Source organism: Aspergillus luchuensis, chromosome 7 (assembly GCF_016861625.1).
Source record: "Aspergillus luchuensis IFO 4308 DNA, chromosome 7, nearly complete sequence".
In the NCBI taxonomy this organism is placed as follows: domain Eukaryota; kingdom Fungi; phylum Ascomycota; class Eurotiomycetes; order Eurotiales; family Aspergillaceae; genus Aspergillus; species Aspergillus luchuensis.
In genome coordinates this window covers 578,614-598,784 of record NC_054855.1, presented here as the reverse complement: position 1 = coordinate 598,784, position 20,171 = coordinate 578,614, and the positions used below count along the sequence as shown (strand labels likewise).

The following is a 20,171-nucleotide window of genomic DNA, read 5'->3' as shown; positions in this document are numbered from 1 at the left end:
CTAAAACAAAGATGTTTTGAAATACCAAAGACCAATATACAGAACGGATTACTACCGTATGAGCGTAAACGACCAACTGACCATCTCATTGACAATCTAGGTACACACCACAGCCATCTCAACAAAGTGAACTACCATGTAAATTTCATATCCTCATATCCTGACCAGCAAGCATGACATAACAAAATCACATCCACCCATATCCACCATCCATCCTCATCAACCTCAATTCCTCCGCCCGGTTATCCATCCATCCACTCACTTTGACCCATCTGTGTATACCCCGTGTCGACCATCTTCTAAGCAAAGAACTGCTTAAACGAAGACGGCGCAGTCGGCACAGCCGCACTAGTAGGAACAGCCGAGCTGGTCGGAATAGCCGAGCTAGACGAAGGAGCCGGGAGGTTCAGACCACCGGGCGAGAACGCCAACGGAGTCGGAAGGCTGAGAGAGGGCTCGGAGTCCGACGCAGAGGATGAAGAGTCGCTGTCGCTGGAGTCGGAAGAGCTGCTGCTGCTGCTGCTGCTGCTGCTACTGCCGGTAGGCTCGGGGAGGCTGATGCTGGGGAAGGCGGCGCTGGGCTGGGGGGCGTCGCCGCTGGGTTGAGCCGGGGCAGAAGAGTCGGAGGAAGAGGAAGAGGAAGAGGAGCCGCCGAAGGGGTTAGGGAAGCTGCCGGAGGGTTGGGAAGGGCTGGAGGAATCACCCCCGGACGAGGAGGAGCTGGAGCCGCCCCCGAGAGAGCCTAAGATACCGGAGAGTCCGCCGAAGGGGTCGCTGCTGGAGGGCTGGGAGGAGCTGGATGGGCCGCTGGAAGACTGGGAGGAGTCGCCTCCGAGTCCGCCAAAGATACCGGAGAGCCCGCCGAATGGGTCGCTGCTGGAGGGCTGAGAGGAGCTAGAGGGGCTGCTAGAAGACTGAGAGGAATCGCCCCCGAGCCCGCCAAAGATACCGGAGAGGCCGCCGAGAGGGCTGCCGCTGGAGGGCTGAGCAGAGCTAGAAGAATCGCTGGAAGAGCCTCCGAGGCCGTTGAGGAAGTCGGGGATCCCGCCGGAGGATGATGAGCCGCTGGAAGGCGAGGGAGAGCCGCCGGACTGGGAGGAGGATGAGCCACTACCACCAAGGCCGGGTAGGCCTCCGAAGGGGCTGGAGGAGTCGGAGGAAGAGGAGTCACCGCCACCCAAGCTGGGCAGGCTTCCAAAGGGACTGGAGGAGGACCCGGAGGAGCCAGAAGAGGAGTCACCGCCACCAAAACCGGATAGGCCTCCGAAGGGACTAGAGGATGAGCTGGAGTCGCCGCCGCCGAGAGACGGCCCTCCAGAACCACCGCCAAAGGATGGACCGCCAGATGATCCGCCTTCAGGGCCCCCACCACCGCCGAATTGGCGCTTCTCGAATGGAAGCCCGGTGGGAAGGGTGATGCCGAGGCCGGACAGGTCGGGAAGACCAGATGGCAGTAGCTGAGACAGTCCCTGGGAGTCTGTAGGGAGTGCGGCACCAGAGGGCAGAGAGAAAGGCACGTCCCGGCGCTTCAAGCCTAGGTCGGACAGATCCGTAGGCAGAGAGAAGCTGGGGAGGCCTGAGGGGAGGGAGAGACCAGATGGGAGGGAGAGGCCAGTCGGAATCAGACCGCTTGGGATAGGGAACGGAAGGAGGTCGGAGAGATCCTGTCTCTTCTCGACCGGAGTCGGCAAGGCCAGGGCACAGCCCGCAAGGCACACCGGTGCGACGTGTTGGAATTTCATTGCAGTGATTGTTATCCTAAGTGTTGTGGAAAGAAAGGATGAGGAGCCCGAGAGCTGCAACTATCGAATTTGAAGGAAAGGAAGCGATGAAGCCTGATAGACAGTGGGTAGGGGACGCGGACCACGAGGATCCTTTATAAGTCTGCCGGCGGGTGACTCTCGCGAAGAGGTGATATGCTGATAGGCATAGGGGTTCAACATGCCGTCCGTGAGGGTTGATCGGATGAGATCATCGATGAACCAGGTTTTGCAATGGGATTGAGCACGCGTTCCCAAATGATGCAAGCGGCATCTTACTATTGCGGGACAGAACCAACATCAATCCGCCTCATGAGCAAGTTTGGCTTCGGAGTCGGTTGCTGTGTCTGCTCAAATGCCCAACTCTAAACCGCAGGGATCTTGAAACACTGGCGGGCTCGGGGTTTTAGTCCAAGACAGAAATTGATCGATGATCCCAAAAATGAGGCCGAACCGTTAGAGGGAGGGAACGGACCCAGCCTTATTCGACACGTCCGTCATGGCACCACCAGTCACTGTATGATGTTGATTAGCCAAGTCACCCCAGATGAGCCCATGAAACATTCTCTGTGTGATGCATACTGACAAATTCAGGGTCTTGAGGAAGTAAATCTCCCTGCCCATGTAAGCGCAATTACAAACGTAGAGACTCATGGGTCTGGAGTCGTCCTTCGGAATAGACATGGGTCATGGTTGATTCAGCCGCCAATCGGAGCGAATAATCGCAACCATGTTCCTGATCAGCGTTCCAAGCATCCAGGGCACTTGATCAGTGCCCGAGGTACATTCTGGCTGGTTGCGTCAGCCTTGACCCTATCCTTGAAGTGTTGACGGTCCATTGGCCTTTGTATCGAGAGTCCTTGCCGCAGATGCCAAAGAGTAGTGTGGACGAGATCATTCATTGAGGCAATTCCAGAAGCCTGATAAGCCCAGTCATAAGTCCCAGACTAGACAGCCCGACCACTTGTAAGAGAATAAAGCCTAAGGAGGAATGCCTGCCAGACCGTTGTCCGTCAGCTATAATACTTGGTGGTGGATCAAGGTTCACGGTTGCGGGGAGACGGCACGGTATTCCTCCTTATGGTGGACGGTAGATGGCTTATCCGTCGTCTGGTTTGAGTACGCGGCCCTGAAGGACAAGGCCATTCTCAAATCTTCTGGAAGACCTAACCCGGAGACTCAAAAAGAAGAACAAGTTGGAACGGGCAAATGTGGAGCAATCGCAGGGTCGATCGGCGGAGTTATCTCCCACTCTTGATGCCTAAGGCATCGAAGGCATTAATCGGGCCGTTTTGCCCTTGGTAGGCGACCCTAATCTGCTATACTTGATAGTATTGATATGCACTGACTCTTAGATAATTCGGCAATACATGCATACATACTGCAATTTGCCGCCTAAAGCACAAAGCCCGGCATGAAAGCATCGATTCGTCATATTCGCTAACGGAATGTCAGACTATGCTGAAGGAGGCAGAAGCTAGAGAGACTACCATGTGAGTAACTTCTACAATCACTGTCGACGTATGTCCCATATGCATTAGGCAGAGGACTCCTGCGCCAGTTTTCATCTGACTATTAGGTCAATGTGATAGCCATTCAAGAGATACCTGAATATCTAGTAGCAAAGGTAAATAAAAGTGTACAAATAACACTATACAATGGCCAGATTTGCGTGGCTAAATAGTGTACACAAGCCATAGGCATGAAGGCCAATGATAGAATCTCGGACTTTATCATGCTGATAGGGTTGTGAGATTTAGGAGGAAACATGAGCCTCTTCCTGCACACTTCATTCAAAAAGGGAATATACATATCATTACTGAGTAAACCCTGTGACCTTTCAAGTCAAGGCGCACCATCTAACGTTTTTTATGCTCCATGCTGAAACGTTCTCCGTACTTAGTATTTATGCAGACAAGCTTTTGACCGTTTTGTACTGATACGTACTTGATTGTCAATGAATAGCTCCTCAAAATTATGCATCTGGCTTGTTATATTAATCAATCACCCATACTGGAGGGATAGATCTCATCTGCGGCGACGACTAATACCTGGACCATTGCAGAATCGATAGCTGTTATGATTTGCCAAGAGCGTTTTACATCCCATACACTGAGACTGTCTGATGTGATGCACACGCATCACATTGGGTCTTTTCTACTTCAACATAATATAGTTCTTGTATCCAGTCGCCGAAGCGGGTGTTTCATGCTCATGCCTGCCTAATGAGCGTTAGTCGCTTTGTGACGGTGTGGCAAATCTCCCTGTGAAACCAACTCTGCCCCTCCCCAGCTGACATGTGCCCTCTTTGACAATAGGGACAGAACTATTGACCTTTGATAGTATATTAATGGGCATTCCTCAGCCTACTCATCAGCGTCTACGACTCTCCCGTTCTCATGACATGCTCCATACGTCTAGCGGACTTATTATCTAAACTGGCATCAGACGTGAGTGTAGTTGCGTGCTTTCCTTTCATCGGAAGTAAAGACCAAGTATTGATTGGCTACCAACATATGCCAAGTTCTGGAAGTTTCGTGTTAAACCTTACACGTCACCAATCTATCTAATGCAGAAGGACATGAACTGACCCAGTCAATACAATTCTACCGGACATGAGCAGATGTCACATCCATCGAAGGCGAGTGGAAAATTGCCCAGGTCCCAAATTTTAGGCTCAGAAAACTACTATGAAACCCACAGGTGTTTCAGGTTCATTGAGGAAAGATAATCCTCACGTGCGGGTAACAACCAACCTTATTAGACTCTCGGGCTAATCAGAGGCAGCACCGCGCAACAGTGCCCAGATGTGGTGGGCGGTTGATCTTCTTCGGGGCTAGTTACTCTACTAGTGACTACAGATAGGCTTACGATGTCATGATCTTGGACGGAGTTTCGATATTTGTCAGCGGAGAAGCCATTCCCTTGAGGAATGCCTGAAGATGTCCATTTGTCCAGGAAAAACTGGACTGTTGATGGCGAATCCTTGGCCAAATGGTTGAACCTCGGAAGTACGCTTCAAGTGTCGACATATGATGATCAGTCCACCACGCAGGATACAACTGTTCAAATTTGCAGACGAGGTCTATGCAGTGGAAGAACCTGAAAAAAACTAATATTTCTCATGCGCCAATGTCGCCATACTGCTCAATATTCGCTAGTTCAGTCGCTTGCCTTTTACCTTGTATGTTCTGATAGCGACTACCTTGATGCATGTATATGGTTGTATCGGTAAATTCCATGACCCTGAACAAACATAGAAGGCTGTGTTATATCATGGAGGACTGCTAACCCTAATAAGGATCACTTGTCATTGCCAGCTCAGTCTTCTGCGACCTTTGAGTACACTAAGACTACTCATTCCCACTCTATACAAGAGTCCAGTATTGGAGGATGAAAGGACGTTCGTTCATACTACTCCGCATCTCCCGATACGGCAAGTTGAGCATTGATCCAAGAACCGCGACTGAGAGTTGTTTCGGAGTCTTTCCGAACTCGATAAAAACAATCACAAATGCAGTTGGATACTGAAAGGCTCCAACCGATGCCACAAGCTGATTGGCCGTGATGCTTGGAAAGGAACCGGTTAGGTGTAACGCTGTCCAATGGGAGTGCTTATACAACTGACTAACATCAGCCACGTGACGAGGGGCTGAGATGAACCAGTCAGCGTCGAGGATGAAGAAAAATGAGATAAACGCAAAGTGAACCGTGCTTCGGAACCGCAATGGTTAGGTCTCGTCGTTGATAAGCCGCAGGAACATAGATTAGGGACAGAAGCTTCTGTGAGTACAATATTCCTGCATAGAAATGGGCTGGATGATCACCCGCGCCCATGTCGGTTTATTACTGGGCTCCGCTGACGCCATCCGCGCTATGATTGGCATCAAGATAGCTGGCTAGAACAATTCAGAAACTGACCCCTTGCAATCCAGGATAACCTCAACCACCAACCCTGAGGGTGAGCAATTCCTGGAGCTATAGAACATTCGGTTTGTATACCACCGACGCGTTAGAGCTTGCGTCAAAATGTCTCCAATCAAAAGCGTGGCTGTCATTGGCACGGGGCCTGCGGGCGCCATTGCCGTGGATGCCCTGATGCAGGAGAAAGCATTTGACCGGGTGCGCGTATTTGAGAGACAGGAAAAAGCCGGTGGGTGCTGGTATGTCTATACAGCTGCTACCAGAGGTCTTGGGAGCAATCCTTTGCTGGTTTACGCAACCGATAGTTAATCGACACTAGGGTTTCGCGAGACGAGAAACAGGTGCCCTTGGACGTCGATAAGCTATCCACAAGGACAGCGGATGCTCCTCTCCCAGTTCCATCCGATTTGCCTGCGTTCACACCAGCATTGACCCAGCATCGCTTTACTGACTCCCATATCTACCCGAATTTGCATACCAATGTGGATGTTGCGACCATGGAGTATTCCCAAGAGTCAATTCCGACAATCCGCTCGGAGATGTCAATCGCGGTGCATGGGCCAGACACCCCTTTCCGTCACCACACTGTGATTCGGCAGTATGTTGAGGATCTTCTGAACCGCAATGGTTATCAAGATCTTGTAGAATACAACACGACCGTGGAACGTGCGGTCAAAAACCCTAAGACCGGTAAATGGGAACTGGTCTTGCGGCGGGCTGGCAAGCCGGGTGGGTATGACTACTGGTGGATTGAGACGTTTGATGCACTGGTGGTTGCCTCGGGGCACTTTTCTGTGCCTTATGTCCCCTCTATCCCCGGCCTGAAAGAATGGATCGACAAAGACCCAGAGAGCGTGTTGCACACGAAGCAGTATCGTGGTCCCGAACGCTATCGCGGAAAGGTATGGTTCTATCTAGACTCTAGATTCAACAATCGGTGTTAACAACATTTAGAAAGTCGTCACCGTTGGAGCTTCTGTGTCAGCAGCAGATACAGCAGTCAGCCTGATCGGCTCTGCACAATCCCCCATCCACGCTGTGGTCCGAGGTCGGTATAATCCTTATTTTGGGGATTACGCGTTCAGACACCCGTCAATCAATCGCAAACCACCCATTTCGCGCGTCTCCATTGAAAATGGGCAGAGGACGGTGTACTTCGAAGATGGAACCTCGGTCTCGGATGTGGACTATATCATCTTCGGAACGGGTTTCACCTGGGCATTGCCCTACTTGCCGGATATCCCGACCAGAAACAACCGTATTCCGGATCTATACCTGCACGTCTTCCACCAGAACGATCCAACTCTGGCATTCTTGGGAGCGGTATGTACTCATGCTCATCTTGTTCGTGTCGAACGATTCAAGCTAATATTCGAACCAGGTTGGCGCCGGATTGACTTTCAAGATCTTCGAATGGCAGGCTGTGGCTGCGGCGCGGGTCCTGGCTGGCAAGGCCCAATTGCCACCCTTGAAGGAGCAGCAGAAATGGGAACAAGATCGGATTGCAAAGAAGGGCGATGGGCCTGGGTTCAGCGTCATCAATCCGGACTTCCGGGAATATTTTGAGACCCTGCGTAAATTGGCGGGCAACCCCAAGGCAGGCGAGCCGGGGCGTGTCCTACCTCCCTTTGAACAGGAGTGGCTGGATTTGTTCAATGCTGGGCATGAGCGCCGGATTCGGATGTGGCAAAAGGCCAACGAGGCGGCGGCGAAGAGTAAATTGTAGATGATGCTCATTTGGTATTTGGTTCTTATTTACGGACTATTTTGGCACTAGTATAGCGCTCATTGCTTAGACGTGATATTTAGGCTATATAGACCGGGTCACATGGTCCCCGACTCCGTTTCAAGCGTACATCTCTTTGATCCTCCCTCGAATTAATCAATCAATCACAATCAGACCAGCTGATTCCCCGCATCATCCTCTCGTGGAATACTGGTCCAGTCTTGCGAAATGCAACCAATTCTACCCGAAGCCGGTTTCGCCGATCTGCAGGCTAACGGGACTACTGCGGACAATTCCTATCCTCCTGAGATATCCCTCCAATAGAGGCACGGTACACCTCGGTTATAATGTAGGTAGCTGCAGCTAATATAATTGTTTTCATCCAATTCCCCATCATTCGACAGTGTGATCATCTCATAAATATTATGCTGGGTCAACCCACAACGGCGATAAAATGGCCCCTTTCCCTTCTCCGCTGCACTTCAGCCTTCGATCCAAGCAGCCAGCTCACGCAGAATGCTCATCTCTGGATCATCGGCGGCTCTTTGGGCATTGGCTTTGCCTTTTGCGGCAGCCAAGTCGTTATGGTCTGATTCCCCGGGAGATTACAGTAGCTTCATAAGCACTGCATTTCCTCTAGGAAATGGACGACTGGGAGGTAGTTACTTTGACCAGACTTCGAAAGGTTATTACGGTCGGATACTAAAATGCTCATTAGCCATGCCTGTGGGCTCCTACGACAAGGAGATTGTTAATCTTAATGTCGACTCGTTGTGGCGCGGAGGGCCTTTTGAAAGTCCGGTGCGTGGAGCGTGTAAAACCCGCATCAACAGCCTTCGAGGCTAAATAAATCCTGAGAGCGATATAGACATACTCAGGAGGAAATCCAAACGTTTCCAAAGCAGGTGCACTTCCTGGAATCAGGGAATGGATATTCCAGAATGGGACAGGCAATGTCTCTGCGCTGCTGGGTGAGTATCCGTACTACGGTTCGTATCAGGTGTTGGCAAACTTGACCATCGACATGGGCCAATTGAGTGATATTGATGGATACCGTCGGAATTTGGACCTGAGTTCGGCTGTTTACTCGGATCATTTCAGCACCGGCGAGACTTACATCGAAAGGTAAGCAGCCTCAACGGTCCCATGGATCGATTGTTGACAGATACCAGGGAAGCATTCTGCTCGTACCCAGATAATGTTTGCGTTTACAAACTCAGCTCGAATTCATCACTGCCTGGTATTACATTTGGCCTCGAGAATCAGCTCACCTCGCCGGCCCCGAATGTCAGCTGCCATGGGAATAGCATCAGCCTATATGGTCAGACATACCCCGTTATCGGGATGATTTACAACGCCAGGGTGACTGTTGTCGTTCCCGGGTCAAGCAATGCATCTGATCTCTGCTCCTCATTAACTATCAAAGTACCAGAGGGAGAAAAGGAGGTGTTCCTTGTATTTGCTGCTGACACCAATTATGATGCCTCCAACGGAAATTCAAAAGCTAGCTTTTCGTTCAAAGGGGAAAACCCGTACACGAAAGTACTCCAAGCTGCTACCAATGCTGCCAAAAAGACTTACTCTGCACTCAAGTCATCTCACGTCAAAGATTACCAAGGCGTCTTCAACGAGTTCACATTAACCCTCCCAGATCCCAATGGCTCAGCCGACCGTCCAACTACCGAGCTGCTGTCGTCTTACAGCCAGCCCGGGGATCCCTACGTGGAGAATTTGCTCTTCGACTACGGTCGGTACCTTTTCATATCAAGCTCGCGGCCAGGGTCTCTGCCGCCTAACTTGCAAGGTCTCTGGACAGAATCCTATTCTCCGGCCTGGAGCGGGGACTACCATGCCAACATCAACCTACAGATGAACCACTGGGCCGTTGAGCAAACAGGGTTAGGTGAACTGACTGAGCCACTCTGGACATATATGGCTGAGACATGGATGCCTCGAGGCGCAGAGACAGCAGAGTTGTTGTATGGCACCTCGGAAGGCTGGGTGACGCACGATGAGATGAACACATTTGGACATACAGCGTGAGTACATCAGCAGCTCATTAACGGCATGAAAGTCGCATTACTGATCAAACCAGCATGAAAGATGTCGCGCAGTGGGCTGACTACCCTGCCACAAATGCCTGGATGTCACATCACGTATGGGACCACTTCGACTATTCCCAGGACAGTACCTGGTATCGCGAGAAGGGCTATCCCATTCTCAAAGGAGCAGCGCAATTCTGGCTCTCTCAGCTTGTGAAAGATGAGTACTTCAAAGACGGCACTCTAGTGGTAAACCCTTGCAACTCACCGGAGCATGGACCGACAGTAAGTGCGCAACGAACCCTTAGCAGACACCCAGCTAACGCCCCAGACCTTCGGCTGCACCCACTACCAACAACTAATCTGGGAAGTATTCGGCCACGTCCTGCAAGGTTGGACCGCCTCTGGTGACGACGACACCTCCTTCAAGAACGCTATCACGTCCAAATTGTCCACCCTAGACCCAGGCATCCACATCGGCTCATGGGGCCAAATCCAAGAATGGAAGCTCGACATTGACGTTAAAAACGACACCCACCGCCACCTCTCCAACCTCTACGGCTGGTACCCAGGCTACGTCATCTCCTCCGTGCATGGATCTAACAAAACCATCACCGACGCCGTCGAAACAACCCTCTACTCCCGTGGCACCGGCGTCGAAGACTCCAACACCGGCTGGGCCAAGGTATGGCGCAGTGCTTGCTGGGCACTCCTCAATGTTACAGACGAAGCGTACTCCGAACTTTCGCTTGCAATTCAAGATAACTTTGCCGAAAACGGATTCGACATGTACTCTGGATCACCACCGTTCCAGATCGATGCCAACTTCGGGCTTGTGGGAGCGATGGTTCAGATGCTTATTAGGGATTTGGACCGTTCCAATGCTGATGCTCGTGCCGGTAAGACGCAGGCTGTGCTGCTTGGACCGGCTATTCCAGCGGCGTGGGGAGGTGGGAGTGTTGATGGATTGAGATTACGGGGTGGTGGTGTCGTCAGTTTCAGTTGGGATGATAATGGACTTGTCGATTCATGCAATACGGATCTTTCTGCGAGGGGGAGCGATGCCTCTCGCGTGGAGTTCTATGTTGCGGGTGGTAAGGCGATTGACTGTTCATCATTGTGAGACCTTCTGCTTCTATACTGCCAGGGTGATAGTAGCTGGGCGCTGGTCTAGCTGGTGTCAACCATGAATACTCTGCTATATAGTATGATTTATGAGGACCCCTCTTTCTCTAATCAAACCATAACCACTTGAGAAGCACCTAGTAACAACACCCAGCCGCTCAGCCACGTGTAGATTGCTTCCACTTGTATCTTGATCAAGTACGGGACATGGCACAATAGCCATAACAGGAAACTAGGACCACTCTCCACAAGACAAGTAAGGATCACCACCATGGACTAGCATCTTCGCGCCAACCAGGCTTGTAGGTTATCCCCACTTTCATCAGCAGTGCAGGGGTAGAGAGCCTACTGCAGAGGTGAGCCAATAAGTTGTAGTCGCCAGTTACCAGTGCCAGGTATCTTGCAGGATAAGCTGCATGCGGGCGTGAGGGGAAGTTGGGGGATTCCCTCACTGTCAAGATTGCGATAAGGGCAATTCTTTTTGGATGGGGGCTCGTTGGGAGAGCATATCCTGGCTATCATGCGAAGTCTCGCTAAATACGCTGACCGGGGAGAATCACCTGGGTAGAAATATGATGGAGGGGAGGGGAAGCTCTTTTTTTTTTTTTTTCCTTCTTCCCTAAGATGCCAAGTTAGCGTGAGAAACATACAATCATATTTGTAAAGACAGGAAAAAGCAATACATCACTCCACTTCATATCCATACTACTATCTGACATGCCGTACGGGCCCGTCGGATCTGCAGCGCTGTAAGCGCTGAGCTTAGTCTTGCTAGCCTGGTAAGGTTTAAATAATATACGTAGTATGATCTAGATGCAGGCATAAGCAGGGCATGGATGATCTACCGGAGTATCTACTCGGGCAAAAGAGATACCCCACACCGTCCCCTACTACATAAATTAACTCGCTAACAGATGACCATGACAAGTTATATTAAACCCATTCATTCAAACGGTAGCTGTGCTTATTATCATACTATCCGCGTTCTTTCACTCTACGTGACATCGTGAACGATCCATCATGGATGTCGCAGGAAAACTGATCCCCGAGACCGATATGCTGGATGACCACACACGCAAGCGCATCCGCGCTATTTGGGAAATGGGTCGTCTCCATACCCACGAGACATGGCTGTCTGTCTTCCCAGCTGTATGGGGAGCCAGTATTGGTGCGAAGTCAGGGAGGACGGATGGATGGTCACTTGCCTGGGTTCTGTTCGGCATCTGGGCAAGTGCGACGGTCTCTCATGCCGCGTTTTGTACTTGGAAGTGAGCAGATCCCTCTTCAGTATGTGCTATACAAGCAGCTATTAAATGATTTGAGCAGCGATATCTGTGATGTCGAATATGATAGACAAGTCGAACGATGCAAAAGCAGACCACTCCCGTCTGGGCTCGTCTCTGTCAAAGAAGCTACTTTCTTCTTCCTTTGCTGGATACTTCTCACCCTAGGGACCACGTGGTATACACTAGGACCTCAAGCAACTCTGTGCACCACACCTGCGTGGCTACTGGGCTTGATCTATCCCTTTATGAAGCGCATCATGCCCTTCCCTCAGCTTGTGGTGGGCCTCTCTATTGCCAGTGGTGTGATGCCAGGCTATGTTTCCGTGAAAGGAGATATCGAATTCAATGGGTCAGTTCTGGCTCTGTTCGGCGCAACTGTTTGCTGGATTATTTTCCTCGATACTGCCTACGCTGTCCAAGATATGGTTGACGATGCGAAGTGCGGAGTCCAGTCGCTTGCGGTGTTCCTTGGACAGCGTGTTCGGGTGTTTCTTGCCCTCGCTGCGATTATTTGTAGCGCATTCTTCGTGGCGGCTGCTTTTCTGAGTAACCGCTCTCTATTCTACTGGATCTTTGGTATCGGGGTATGGGTGGCAAGTATGATACGGAGCATATCTCTCTTGGATCTTAGTGACTGCGCATCTGGGGGACGTGTGTTTAAGTTTAACATTAAAGCTGGCTTTTACCTTACGGTAGTTACGCTTGTGGAAGGTTATCTTCAAGCATACTTTTTCTGAGGGGTTACAGCTTGAGCCTCTCAAAATAAACTGTTACTCGTCATTAAAGATCAATGTGCATTGCCTGAATATAATCCTGTACACCTCACTATGTTGTCTTCATTCCGTCAGGACTCTCAACACGTTCCTCTTTATAATAAAGCTGGTACAAAATCCTTGTTGAGGATATCTAGACTTCCAAATATCTGGTGGGTTCTCACAGCCACAGAACACTCATGCCTTCTAAATTTATGGTGAGGCGCGACTGAATGGTGGGTGAGCGCAAGATGAGGTACAGGTGAGGACTTTTATGATTGCCTTGGTTGCTTTTCGCGTCTGATAACTCCTTTATAAAGGCAGCAGCGCCCATTTGTCCTCTTTTAGGTACTTGTCATATTCTGGACCATATCCTTCCCATCGTATCCGGTAGGTTACCCAAAAATTGACGTCCCTTGCTTGCTCCCGTTTGAGATGTTTGGCTATATTAGGATATTGTTGATTCAATCAAATTGCAGAGCGTCAACCCAGGCTTTCCACAAGACCCTCCATTCTCATTGAAAATCTGGCATGTTCCCTGAGGCTATCTAAGCTCCACAACCAGATGTCGTTAGCGTTTCGACCAGCTGGCACAATACCTCCGGGGTACAGATCGCTTCTGAACAAGGTGAGATGTTGGGGACGTGTTCCTGGGGGTGTTTCTGGAGGTGGCACTGGGAATAGAGTCTACTTCTATACTATATCCAGAGGATGAGCACTACGGGCGCTCTTAGTGCTAGTTATGCGTGTCATATCATTTGTAAAGCAAATATAGACGAATAGACATGAGATGGGAATGATCTGTAGCGTTAGAGTACTCGGACGAGAGCCTCCTCGCGTCGCCTTACCCATGCACCGCTGCAGGTCAAAATCCCAAGCTGCTAAGCTGGAACAAGTCCCTCAATGTCCATTCTCTGCCCTGCAATGTCTCTCAGACGGTCCAAGCTCCATAGCCAGATATCGTTTCTATTCCTTCCAGGTGGTACTTCGCCTCCCGAATAAAAGTCGCTTCTATACAGGGTGATGCTCTCGCTCTCCCAAGGCGTTCCAGGAGCGGGAGCTGGGAAGATGTCCTATGGAGTCAATTAGGTGTATTCACTCATTGGATAGACAGCGAATGAGATATGTGACTTATGATCACTTAGAATGAAACCAGAATCAATGACACTTACCTTCCGTATAGCGGCACCATTATCCCCGCGGCGATGCAATTCGATCCACCCAGATACGCGGTCACTATCCGCCTCTTTATCCCACTTTATCAGGATAACGACATTGACATGCGGTGCTCCGCCCAGCATCCAAAGATCTTTATCACATTGCAGCTTGGTATTGCTTTCATTGTAGTATCCGCATTCAATAACCACTGTAGGTAGCAATGTGTTAGGGTGGATAATGTGGAAATCGGGTTCTTTATAGCTGCCGGCGGCCCACGGCGCGGGAAAGCTGAAGAATCCTGCATGCATGTAGATTTATTAGTGATATCCAGTTTATCACTTAAGAATGGATATGATAATCGGATTTCCTACCGTCATTCCCACCCATCATTAGATATCTGAACTCGTTCCTGGTGAAGTATCCTTGGCTAAGGCTGTCAATCATTTCGGTTACTCCCCAAAGAAACGCGCTGCCGTGGGTCATGCTTGACATGGTCACCGAGAGCACCCTGTCTAGTGTATTGTAGCTCAAGGTTGGGTTCGCTTGTTCCACATTGCCATCCCTGGAGAAGCTTCGTACCACCAAGGACCCGGCTTCAAGCGAGACCTGTTGGTATTCGAAATACTCGGGCCCCTCAGCTTCGACTATACGGCGTCTAACCAGCTGCAAAAGTTGCTGGGGAGTGGTGGGCGATGCTTGGAGCTCAGATTCGTTGCCCTGGGTTCGAGTGACTCTGATACTGAGCTCGAAGCTTCTTTGGTTTGAAGGGGGCATTCTGATGATGACGATAGAAATCTTGTCTTTCTCTGTCAAGATGACAACAAGGATGGAAGTATAGCAGATACTCGTCCTTACTGAGAGAAGGGATAAGTCCTTGATGATAAGAGCGTTAGTTTATGATGGACAGGTCCACAGGTAGATGAAGAGGAGAGGGTTTGTCCGGTTATGTCAATTAGCCAAGGGAAAGAGTGCTGAAGATGTGCCATAAATAGGCACTAGCAGAAGGATACCGCTTTCGCAGCCCATATCGTTGCGAAACGCCCTAACCCAGTAGTCCACATTGCAGATACCAAAACATCCAACTAGCATCTTCCATAGAACAATCTTAGGTTCCTCATGTAAGAGAGCGCGGGGTGAGTGAGCGTTTAGAGTGCATTGCTCGAAGCAAGGAGAGATTATCCTCCGCCTTGCATTGCATTCCACCTCCCGCACGTGGCGCATCTCCCATTAGAGCCGCGCTCCGGCAGACTTGCGTTTGACAACTACCTCGTACTCTCTTTGATCCTTGCAATGACACAAAAGTACTTTTCAACAATCAGGAGTGGTTTATCACTCATCAAGTATAACAAGCTCATCTCATCACAAGCAAGTGTCTTCAATTGCAAGCGTGCAATACGCTCTCGAGCATTTGCTACTAAGCCCGAGGAGCTCCTTGAAGAAGAGAAGCTTCCATTCTACAAACCAGACCAATTTTATCCCGTACACATTGGCGAACTTCTAAACTCAAGATACAGAGTAGTAGGAAAGCTTCGCTATGGCTCATACTCGACTGTGTGGCTATGCCATGAGAAAAGGTACGCCCACTCAGTCTACACAATGTCCTCTAGTACTGACCTACCTCTGTAAAGTGAACAGAGATATGTGGCTGTCAAGATCCTAACCAAGAATCATTCATCGAAAACATTATCAGGGGAACTGAGAATATACAGCCACTTAAGCAAGATAAACTCTTCTCATATAGGAGGTTCCTATATACGTGGCTTATATGATACCTTCGACATCACAACTCCAGACGGCACATATCCATGCTTAGCGCACCCACCAATGCATATGTCTTTGCATAAGCTGCGATTACTCTCCAGCTCCCGAAGACTGAGCGAATTCCTACTCAAAGAAACCCTGAAATGTATCCTCCAAGCACTTGACTTTCTTCATAGGGAAGCGAGTATTGTTCATACCGGTACATTTCCCTATTCTCAACCAGCTGATCAAATCATCAACAATAACACACAATAACACAGATATCAAACCCTCAAACATCATGCTCAGCATAGATGATCCCTCGATTCTCACAGATTTCGAAATATCCGAACAACAAACCCCAACCCTCAAGAAAACCATAGACAGCACCCGTTCAATCTACACATCTCGAAAGCTACGCCTTCCCAGAGACATGCTCTGGGGCCAGCCTGTACTCTGCGATCTGGGACAGGCGAGGATCGGACCATCTCATCAGGGAATCATCCAACCGAACATCTACAAGGCACCAGAGGTGCTCTTCGATATGGAATGGGGGTATAGTGCCGATATATGGAATCTTGGCGTCATGGTAAGCATATCCCTACTAACATCTATCTACATCAGTTTCAAACTTATCAATCTCCACAGATATGGGATCTGTTGGAAAACAAGCATCTATTCAATGCCCTCGACGAAGACGGGGATTACTCGCCATCGCACCATGTAGCTGAAATGGTGGGGTTTCTTGGTCTGCCACCGTCGTCATTTATCGAGCGAAGTCGGGAGACTCGGAATGTGTTTACAGATGACGGTTAGTCTCTCCTACCTCTTCCCTCGGGCCCCTATCTGTCCTCCTCTTGGTACGAAAATCTACTATAGGGGATGAGCTAATAATCTATAGGCAAATGGCTAGCCGCAGGCGGAGTCACCATCCCTGCAACCTCACTCGAGGAGATCGAGGAGAATCTTAGCGCAAAAAACCAGGAACTGTTCCTCCAGTTCATCCGATCAATGTTGCAATGGGACCCTGAGAGGAGGAAGACGGCTAGGGGCCTACTGGATGATCCGTGGTTGAACTCGACTTCACATTCGTAGTATTTGGTTAGATATTACACCACATCTCTAGAGGTTTAGCAATTGTTATTGTACCAATCCTAAGGGATACTTTGTTCTTGTGGATATTGTAATACATATTGACTCACTCGGTAACTACTATTAATAGCACTACTAGATTATCACGGTACTTCTTATGATTCTTATGGAATAAGCTGCTGCTTTACTGTTGTCGAAGTACTTCCTTTTTCAAGTAGTAGTAGTAGTAGCCGTCATGATCGCATTTACCCATTTAGCCGATTTGGCACGCTGATTTGATCCACACTATCATCTGCCATTGATCTATCCATGTAACCCTAGCTTCTAATTCTAGATCTATCATGTGTTCATCATTATCCCCGGATCGGAGTATCCCCGAGTCTGTCATTCCGAAACGGGTATATAAACGCCCCCTCTTCTTCTTCGTGGATGCCGATGCGGGGTAGGTCAAGTATACCATCCATCACATAATTCGGAAATCAAACTGAACTGAATCAATACATAATTGAGAACAAAGCATATTATCAGCTACAATCATATCCAAAACATATCAACAAATCATAACAGCATAATGTCGTCATCATCATCATCATTCAAAGACAAAGTCTACACCATAACCGGCCTCGCAGGCATCGGCCTGGCCGTGGCACGCCAACTGCACGCCCAAGGAGCTCGTCTCTCCCTGGCAGATATATCTGACTCTGCGCTACAGCATGCACGGGCCCAGCTCCCCAACGCCACCGATGAGAATGTTCTCACCCGAGTCGTGGATGTTGGATCCCGCTCGTCGGTGGAAGAGTGGATCGATGCCACGGTCCGCCATTTTGGTCGGCTCGATGGCGCAGCAAATATGGCTGGCATGATTGGGAGTAAGCATGGTACGGGCTCGTTGTTGGAGCAGGATGATACGGAGTGGGATATGTTGTTGAGGGTGAATTTGTCTGGGGTGATGTATTGCATGCGGGCCCAGATAAGATCGATTCAGGGGACGAGTAAGACAGGGAGTATAGTCAATGCGGCGAGTATTCAGGGTCTGAGGGGCTTTGCGTTGCATGCTGCGTATTCGGCCACTAAGCATGGGGTTGTTGGGTTGACCAGGAGTGTGGCTAAGGAAGTGGGGCCGGATATTAGGGTTAATTGTGTTGCGCCGTGAGTGTTGCTCCCTTTTTCTGATACCTTCATTTCGCTTCTTCGCTACCCTGGTTTGGGGGCTTGTTGGTGGTGATGCTGACGGGTGTGTAGTGGGTCGATTCAGACACCGTTGTTGGATAGGGCCACGGCCATCCAGGGAGGGTTCACTCCCACGCCGACGGTGATGCCGCGAGTAGGGACGCCTGATGAAGTTGCTCGTTCTGTGCTGTTTTTGCTCAGTGATGCCTCGTCGTATACAACGGGCACGGCCCTCAATGTGGATGGTGGATGGGACCCATGATCCTGCTGAATGTTTGTGGCGTGAATGGATCGTGTCTGTGCAGTTAGCTGCTCCATAAGAGGAGTTCGAACCAACATGTTGGTTTCAGATATACCAATTGAGCAATGCGTTGGCCCCATGTTGGTTCCTGCAGGATCGGACCCTGAGATTTGGCCCCATTTTGGCCAGGAACAGGCAGTGCGAGACGACTTGGCGGACATCGGTGGACGCTAGAAGAGGCGTAGATTCAACTGTAGAGCCAAAGGAATGCACCAATGACTAGCGCAACGAATAGAACAATGAGTTTGTTGCCAGTATAGTGGATAGGGAGCAGTATCAAGATTAGACAGCACATACACAGAAGCGCTAGTGAATTGAGCGAGTGGTTCGGTTGGATAGCCCGACCACTGCTTTCGGTTGATGTAGCGTTTATGCTAGATTTACTGATTTTCCACCTTTAGTGCCTGAGCGTTATTTGCCGTTGGCATTAACATACCCCTCGACAGCCACTGGCCATCCATTTACATAGTGCAGATAGTTCCATCCCAAGTGCGCGTCCTATATAGCGTTAGTATCGTTATCAGTGGAAAGGTTAGGATTAGACTCACGCCCTGTGCGAAACCAGATGTAGTGTTGACTGCAAGTTCTGTTAGCTAATTCCTCAACCATTGTGGACCGCAAACGTACGATAATGGTAATACAAGACATCCGCGTCGCTGCCGTTGTTGATCAACACGCCCACACCACCGGGGGCATAGACAACTCCATGGTTGGATCCGTAGACGATGGTACCGCCTCCCTTGAGGGTATCATGGCCATCCTTGTCCACGAAAGGACCTGTCGCGCTCTTAGATCTGCCGACTCGAATGCTGTACCTGTTGTGATTGTTAGCTATCAATTTCTCCATAGAAGATTGGGTGCACATACTCGTCTCCCATGGGCGGAAAAGCGTGAATATCAAAGTGGCAGCACTTGCCGTGGCTGAACCACAGATAGTAGTAAGGCTCCTTGTAAGTCATGAAAGAGCCCTCGATAGGCTTCGACTTGGCGTCTGGAATGTAGGCCAGGTTGGTCGCGTTCGGGGTCTTCGGGGTTTTGACGGAGAGGAGATCATCAGCCAATGGCACCGAGAAGATGCCATGCCAGTAGCTCCCGTAAAGTAGGTGAGACTGTCCAGTCTCTTGATCGGTGATAAATGCGCCGTCAATCGCATTGGAGACTGAGTAGGGATAGATGTCCGACAGGTCTCCGTTGCCGGTGTTGACAACAGCGCCATGATCCGTCCAGTTTCCACCGGTGGGAGTGTCCGAAGAGGCGACTCCAATGGCGCTGTCGCGACTGCCATTCTCGCTAATCGCGTAGAAGCAGTAGAAACGGTTGTCGTGCTGAATGGTCGTAGGCGCCCAAGGACGAGAGCGGTTTTGCTTCTGGATCACGCTGGACTCGTCCAGGACAGTGCCGACCTGTTACCAAGGCCCACTGAGGGAGCGGGCTCTGTGAATCGGGATGTGCACACCACCTTTGTACAAGTAGAAATAGCCGTCATGTTGAACGACATTAGGGTCATGGGCGACGATGTTGCCCAGATTGGGAAGAGGATAATCTTTGGTCTTAGAGAATGACTTGGTGTCGATCCCGGCGAGCGCGCTCTCCCGGGGCGCCAGCGGAACAGCGTTCACTGCATAGAGCAGGAAAAATAAGACGGAAATCACAGATGGCAGCATTGTGATGCTCTTCATGATGCTGTGGAACGAAATCTCTGCAAAAAAGGAGTGGCGCGAGGAGAATAGTCCTCAAAAATTCACAGAAAAGAGTAGTAGTACTAGTAGAGCAGAACTGACATGAATGACTGAAATGATGGGTCAGCATCCAGCAGAGGGGATCTCATCGGGATATATCAATGACAAGGATCCAGGGGAATGGGGCCGGAGCGATCCGGCCCCATTAAGGATGAGGGTGTTGGAATTGAGGACAAGGCAGATAGGGACGCAGAGCTAGACCAGGCAGCGTGCCGTGAGCAGCATGATTGGCAGTGAGAGAGACCGGAAGTGAAGCTAGTCAAGGGACTAACGGGGCCAACAAGGCTTAGCTGTATGACAGCGCAGACGCACAGAAAGGCCGCTAAGATTTGGCCCACGAGGCTGTGGGAGTAAGA

At 50.0% G+C, this 20,171-nt stretch overlaps 8 protein-coding genes across 8 annotated transcripts; 5 read left to right on the top strand and 3 right to left on the bottom strand.

The window, feature by feature from the left end:
• Positions 1 to 299: 299 nt before the first annotated feature.
• AKAW2_70245S (extracellular proline-rich protein) lies at positions 300 to 1,742 on the bottom strand (the record flags this gene model as incomplete). Its single annotated transcript, XM_041682805.1, has 1 exon — positions 300 to 1,742. One exon carries the CDS (start codon positions 1,740 to 1,742, stop codon positions 300 to 302), a length of 1,443 nt encoding a protein of 480 aa, XP_041547129.1.
• A 4,047-nt stretch (positions 1,743 to 5,789) lies between these two features.
• On the top strand, positions 5,790 to 7,410 carry AKAW2_70244A (uncharacterized protein; the record flags this gene model as incomplete). The annotated part of the gene is made up of 4 exons (XM_041682804.1): positions 5,790 to 5,923; positions 6,004 to 6,586; positions 6,639 to 7,007; positions 7,066 to 7,410. The coding sequence occupies 4 exons, from the start codon at positions 5,790 to 5,792 to the stop codon at positions 7,408 to 7,410; spliced, it is 1,431 nt and encodes a 476-aa protein (XP_041547128.1).
• Positions 7,411 to 7,926: 516 nt separating this feature from the next.
• AKAW2_70243A (glycoside hydrolase family 95 protein) lies at positions 7,927 to 10,575 on the top strand (the record flags this gene model as incomplete). The annotated part of the gene is made up of 6 exons (XM_041682803.1): positions 7,927 to 8,068; positions 8,129 to 8,211; positions 8,279 to 8,535; positions 8,583 to 9,449; positions 9,506 to 9,737; positions 9,784 to 10,575. The coding sequence occupies 6 exons, from the start codon at positions 7,927 to 7,929 to the stop codon at positions 10,573 to 10,575; spliced, it is 2,373 nt and encodes a 790-aa protein (XP_041547127.1).
• Positions 10,576 to 11,597: 1,022 nt separating this feature from the next.
• On the top strand, positions 11,598 to 12,600 carry AKAW2_70242A (4-hydroxybenzoate octaprenyltransferase; the record flags this gene model as incomplete). Its single annotated transcript, XM_041682802.1, has 2 exons — positions 11,598 to 11,845; positions 11,904 to 12,600. The coding sequence occupies 2 exons, from the start codon at positions 11,598 to 11,600 to the stop codon at positions 12,598 to 12,600; spliced, it is 945 nt and encodes a 314-aa protein (XP_041547126.1).
• Positions 12,601 to 13,496: 896 nt separating this feature from the next.
• Positions 13,497 to 14,547, bottom strand: AKAW2_70241S (uncharacterized protein; the record flags this gene model as incomplete). The annotated part of the gene is made up of 3 exons (XM_041682801.1): positions 13,497 to 13,688; positions 13,788 to 14,071; positions 14,145 to 14,547. The coding sequence occupies 3 exons, from the start codon at positions 14,545 to 14,547 to the stop codon at positions 13,497 to 13,499; spliced, it is 879 nt and encodes a 292-aa protein (XP_041547125.1).
• A 516-nt stretch (positions 14,548 to 15,063) lies between these two features.
• AKAW2_70240A (uncharacterized protein) lies at positions 15,064 to 16,608 on the top strand (the record flags this gene model as incomplete). Its single annotated transcript, XM_041682799.1, has 5 exons — positions 15,064 to 15,347; positions 15,402 to 15,733; positions 15,795 to 16,102; positions 16,162 to 16,324; positions 16,415 to 16,608. 5 exons carry the CDS (start codon positions 15,064 to 15,066, stop codon positions 16,606 to 16,608), a joined length of 1,281 nt encoding a protein of 426 aa, XP_041547124.1.
• A 568-nt stretch (positions 16,609 to 17,176) lies between these two features.
• Positions 17,177 to 18,037, top strand: AKAW2_70239A (SDR family NAD(P)-dependent oxidoreductase; the record flags this gene model as incomplete). The annotated part of the gene is made up of 2 exons (XM_041682798.1): positions 17,177 to 17,754; positions 17,848 to 18,037. 2 exons carry the CDS (start codon positions 17,177 to 17,179, stop codon positions 18,035 to 18,037), a joined length of 768 nt encoding a protein of 255 aa, XP_041547123.1.
• A 226-nt stretch (positions 18,038 to 18,263) lies between these two features.
• AKAW2_70238S (endo 1,5-alpha-arabinase) lies at positions 18,264 to 19,740 on the bottom strand (the record flags this gene model as incomplete). Its single annotated transcript, XM_041682797.1, has 7 exons — positions 18,264 to 18,295; positions 18,374 to 18,459; positions 18,513 to 18,574; positions 18,625 to 18,653; positions 18,704 to 18,891; positions 18,944 to 19,479; positions 19,531 to 19,740. The coding sequence occupies 7 exons, from the start codon at positions 19,738 to 19,740 to the stop codon at positions 18,264 to 18,266; spliced, it is 1,143 nt and encodes a 380-aa protein (XP_041547122.1).
• Between the last annotated feature and the right edge of the window lie 431 nt (positions 19,741 to 20,171).